The sequence below is a fragment of the Triticum dicoccoides genome, chromosome 3A (assembly GCF_002162155.2).
Source record: "Triticum dicoccoides isolate Atlit2015 ecotype Zavitan chromosome 3A, WEW_v2.0, whole genome shotgun sequence".
NCBI classification, from domain to species: Eukaryota; Viridiplantae; Streptophyta; class Magnoliopsida; order Poales; family Poaceae; genus Triticum; species Triticum dicoccoides.
Window position 1 is genome coordinate 115,371,366 of NC_041384.1, and position 5,577 is coordinate 115,376,942.

The following is a 5,577-nucleotide window of genomic DNA, read 5'->3' on the forward strand; positions in this document are numbered from 1 at the left end:
GTCTTGCTGTCCCCAGGGCGCGTACTGGGCGTGGCTGACGACGGGTGGATTCATCATCCCCGCGTGGTCGACCGATGAGGAAGACGCCGCCGCACGCGCCGCGTTGTCGCGGGCCTTCTTGGCAATGGCCCTGTTCCGCCGGTCGGTGGTGACTGTGTCGCGTCGCTGAACTTCCACCCTCCACTCGGCGCTCGACATGCCTGGTGGCTTCGATGGCGGCGCCCTCGGCTTCCTCTGCTTCGGCTGGGCCATGATGCCAGTCGTGGTTGCCGCCGCGCGTGGCATGGCGTACTTCTTCGGCGGCATGGCGACGACTGGAAGGCGAGCTGGAGGGGGTTTGGTGGGAGGAAGGCGAGCAAGCGGAAGAGATGCGAGGGAAAAGCGTAAAGAAGCGGCGGGAAAAGGCCCTCGGGTCGCCGCCAGGGCGGGCCCACACGCCTTTTTCGTTTGTGCCGGCTCCCCAAGCGCCCCCCAGGGCGCCGGGTTCGGCCTGGGTCCGCCGGCACCAGTTTTGGCCCGAGCCGGCGAAAACGGGCTTCTGGGGGCGTGATTGGGCCGGTTTTTTTACGACGGCGCGGCAAAATCGCCTGGGGAGGGCCTGTTGGGAGCGCGGCTGGAGATGCCCTTACCAACAATCACCTAAGATCAGGTCTCGCTTCCACAAACTTGACTTTCGGACGTATGACGGTGATGTCGATCCTCTTGGTTGGCTCAATAGGTGCGAGCAGTTTTTTCGTGGACAGCGCATAGACGAGGCTGAAAAGGTATGGACTGCAGCCTACCACCTCACCAATGGCGTTCAGTTTTTTTGGTACTTAATTACAACTAGAGTGCGATTTCAGCATGCCAACATGGGAGCAGTTCAAGGAAGCTTGGCACATTCAGTTTGGGCCGTCACTCCGCACCAATCCCTTTGGCGAGTTGGCACGTCTAACTTTCGCCTCCTCGGTTGCTTACTACACCAGCAGGTTTTTAGCGCCCATGTCCCACAACAATGAGCCATTTACACCGTCCCAGCAACGGTTTATGTGCACAATAGGGCAATAGGGCTGCTCGATGGTCTTTGCACTGAAGTCGAGCTTCAGCGGCCATCTAACCTTCACACTGCCATCTCCTTCGCCAAGGCCTATGAGCAGGGGCATTTCCCTCCAACAACATCACCACACCAGCCTTCTGGTCCTATAGAGCCCTTGCGCCCCAACGATCTTTATGCGGTCAACGCAACTACAATACCTTCCCCACCAACGACACTAGCAATTATTCTGTCGTCGACCACTCCATAGCCAACCCCGCCACAGCAGGTTCGGCGCCTCACTCTACATGTCAGGAATTTTGCTTCAACTGCGACGAGATTTATGTTCGGGGTCACCGGTGCACGCGGCTCTTCTTCATCGAGGATGATTTAAAAAGAAAAAGGTAAAATGCCGATGTTGTTGGTGACACGCTCATGACACGGTGAGCGAGAGACACAACCCAGAGCAAGGCCAGATAACCCACGACCACTAACCCTAACCTTCCTCTCTCGCACTCTGTTTGGCTGCAGCAGGGATTGGGGATCAAGGGAGACTCAAGAGCACCACTGCCATCTATGCCGCCTGGAGTGGCTCGCGCCGCCATCTCCGCCGCCGCCTGGAATCGCCTCTCATCCTTGTCGACTCGTCATGCCGCCGCCTCGAGTGACTCGAGTCTTTTCGCCATCGCTGCCCAACGCCATCAACAGTGAGGTAGTATGATTCAGTCGCACTCGTGTTTGGCTGCTTGATGTGTCTTGTCTCCTGTGTGCTTGGCTGCTGGCTTATGCTATGGTGCATGTGTCTAATTACTTGTACTTGTGTTTTCTCATTAGATAAAATGCTAGTTCGGATGTTCCTTTGAACATAGTTAGGTTGGGGAAGCAAACTTGCACACATATATACCTCCATTTATCTTGATAAGCTATGCCTACTGTCTTGTTATTGTTGAAGCATTGCTTGCTGATGTTGCTGATGCCTACTGTCTAGTGTATTGTATATTGCTTGTTGATGTTGCTCTTTTGTCTACTGCTAGGGAGGGAAATACGACATGGCATCTACTGGGAGTGGCATGGCAGCAAGCCAATCTTCACTTGGTGGTACTGCTACGGAGGGAAATACGAAATTGACAAAGTCTAATACCATATGATGTACTCTCTCCGTAAAGAAATATAAGAGCGTTTAGATCACTAAAGTAGTGATCTAAACAATCTTATACTCCCTCTGTACCAAAATAGTTGTCGCTGGAGTAGCTAAAGTTCAGCTACTCCAGCGACAACTATTTCGGTACAGAAGGAGTATTTCTTTATAGAGGGAGTATTTTTCTATTTTGCATACACCATGAGGAGTCGAGGAGCTTGATGATCAATCAGGACTTGAAAAGAGGCACGGAGGCGATCAGCAACCAATGGGCAGTATTTTGATATCTCTCACTCTTTATACGTGTCATTTTATTAATTATTTTTATATACTCGCCGTAATGCCGTATTGTTGTTTCTAAAAATTGTCTTATCCCGTATCGTCATATCGGTGATTCATAGCCTACAACGAACAAGTTGTTTCCCAAGGAAGGGAGAGATGTTATGTGAACCAGCCCATCAAACGTGGAGTCTTATCCCTTACTTAAGCAACTTTGTTAGGAAAGAATTCGGTCAGTTTAGAGAGGGTACCTTGAATAGATTTACTGACTTGTTGGTCAAGTCTTGTCTATGTCTACTATATAAAGGAGCCGATTCCTCTCAATAAGACAGAGAAGAATATTGTCGTTTACTTTTATCTACTCCCTCTATATCTAAACATAAAACGTTTTTGCAGTTCAAATAAAGAGGAAGTACTTCTCAGTAATTAGGGTTAGGTCAGTATTAGATTCTTTCAAAAGAGTATCCTATTGAATTTCTATAATGTTAATCCAATTTACTAGTTAATTACTGGACAGCATATTATGGATCATGTCAAACATACGGTGACAGCAGTCTGACCGCAACATGCATATTAAGAACCACCACCCTTTTCGAAGTACTGCTTGTATGCATGTCTAGCGGTTGTATTAAGAACAGCTATCATTAGCATACATACATCATGAATTGTTGAACAATAAGACAGGTCGATAGAGGCGAATAAAAGTATGAGATAAGTAATGATGAAGGCCCCTTATCCAATAGAAATGCAAAAGATATCAATGAAGTAAATGCCTGCTCCACGTCTATGATAAAGTCTCGTGTATGGGTCCGGACCAGACTGAAATCTGCAGGAGGGACACCAACTAGGCACCTCTCACAACTCATCGTGCATGGTGTCTCAGAAGGCAACACGACACGCCATGTATGTACTATAGCATCTACAGCCGGACTTGGCAAATCCGGACCGTCAAACGCTCGCGGACATGCCCGGACGCGTCCGTGGGCATTGACCTATTCGTCGTCGGAGATGTCAACGATCTCCGTGCCGAGCTCCGGCAGCATGGTCGGCAGCTTCAGCTCCGGCTGGTCCGCTCCGGCCTACTCTGCCTCTATCTCCGCGTCAAGTTCGGCGAAGAGCGTGTCGGACTCTACATACTCCCGCCGAAGGAACATCTGGTTGGCCTCCACATAGGCCTCATCCTGGATGGACTCCAGGATGGCTTTTTGGTCCGCCATCTCCTGGCGTCGGCGAACTCCAGCTCCGCCTGCTCCATGTTGAAGCCCGACAGCTGCTGCTTCGTCTGCTCCGGCTCCTGCTACTCCGCCTCCTCCACCTCCATCAGAGCCATCTCCTCCTCTTCCCCGGCAGCGATGCCGGCGGCGCGCGCGGCTTGCCTTGCCTGGATCTCTTGCTGGATCTCGGCGCGGCGCTCCGGCGTCAGCATGGCGTAGTAGGTGATCTTGCTCCGAACCATGGCAGAGTGCTAGAGCGTGGGCGGAGGGTCGGACCGGGGGCAGAGCGCCGGAGCGGGAGAGGGAGGAGGTGGATGAGCTCGGACTGGCGGCGGCGAAGAGGGGGGAGGTGGATTGGTTAGGGTTTCGAGACGCCGGCCGACTTAAATAGCCGGATTTGGTCTTGGGTGGCGAGCCGGAGCAGCTCCACGCGGTGTGCGCGGCGACGGACGCGGCATTCGTCAGACCGTCGGGTTTCCTGGCGTTTCCACGTGAGACCCCGCCGTCAGGCCGTCAGACCAACGTGATGGGCGTTCCCGAACGTCCCATATTGCCCCATATTTGAGCTGGATATGGAGTGACGGTCAGCCCGGGCGTTTGAGGCCCTTTTATGAAGCCCGTCTGGGACAAAAAACGTGACTAGACAATGACCGTGCGGCCCGCCGGGTGTATGAGGCGAGTTTGAGAGGTCCTGCCGTAGATGCTCTAAGATATGGTACATATGCTGTGCAGTACCAGCTAGCCGGTCTAGAGTGCACTACCACTAGCGGTTCGATTATTGGTGGTCATCATATAATCTATCGGATTCTTAATGATGATATTGGTCCTAAGTCACTGCATGAGCAGCTATCAACGTCATCAAGTTCGTCCAAGATTTGCACAAATGGTCACAAGAATTATGTCCCATTCCCCGACTTGGACTGATCGATCAAAGTCCACAATTACGCATGAAATAACAAGATTTTCGCCTATAGATAGTAAAAAAGTGCTAGCAAATGTACCAAGAAAGAAAACACACTGATCGTTCTAACGTTAGCAGTTAGCACAAGCCGCTTAAAGGTTTTGGCCAGAAAATCGACGTGCACCTGCAAGCAGCCATTATCGAGTAACCACACAATCTTCTAGACGAACTAGCTAGGCCTGGTTCAGAATAGATTAGGAACTGGGATCGGCACATCTAACATACAATATCCCATATAGAACCAGCCATAACTAATTGCCCCCACAATATGTATCGACAAATAACAATCACATTAGCTGCTAATACTACTAATAACATGGCAGTAAGACAACCAAAATCTAATTACGTATATGGAGCTAGCAAGCATCTAACCATCCTGAGCAAGTCAATCAAGACCGGAACCAATCGTTCCATCAATTCTTACGAGATAAAAAGGGTAAAAATACGTGGCAGGCAGATATCATTGCATTGGCAGACAGAGAAAACTTGGGTTGGGCTGGACCACGTACCTTGCTGGCAGCGAAATTCCCCTTGGGCTCCCGGCCTCCGCTGCTCTCCGGCGCGGCAGCAACTGCCGCCGTCTCCTCCTTCTGCCCCGCCTCCTCTTCTTGCAGCTTTCTCTTCCGTTTCTTCTCCTCCTTGGCCCGCCTCGCGATCGCGCACAGCGCCTCGTCGTCGTCCACCTCCGTTTGCTCTTTGCATCCGGCATCACCGGCGGGGGGCGCGGCCAAGGGGGGCGCCGCGGCGAAGAGGTCGGAGATGGACCGCTTCTTCGTCGGCTTCGCCTTCCCTGGCGCCCTCCTCGGGGACGCCGCCCCAGCTGCGGCAGCCACGGCGGAGGCGAGTTCGTCCGCCCACCACCGGCACCTCGGCGCCCTGAGAGGCGGGAGATCCTCGATTCCCAAGAGAAGCAGCCCCTCCGCCCCTGTCTTGCACCTCATGCTCGCCGCGTAATCCCTTCGGACGGACAGAT

General features: G+C 52.4%; 1 protein-coding gene across 1 annotated transcript in view; it reads right to left on the minus strand.

The window, feature by feature from the left end:
* The window catches only part of LOC119267472, a 17,880-nt gene that overhangs the window by 11,824 nt on the left and 479 nt on the right, over window positions 1–5,577 (minus strand). Inside the window, exon 2 of the mRNA XM_037548857.1 lies at window positions 5,114–5,561. Within this exon, the coding sequence (XP_037404754.1) occupies window positions 5,114–5,561 (448 nt within the window). The remainder of the gene's footprint in view (window positions 1–5,113; window positions 5,562–5,577) is intronic.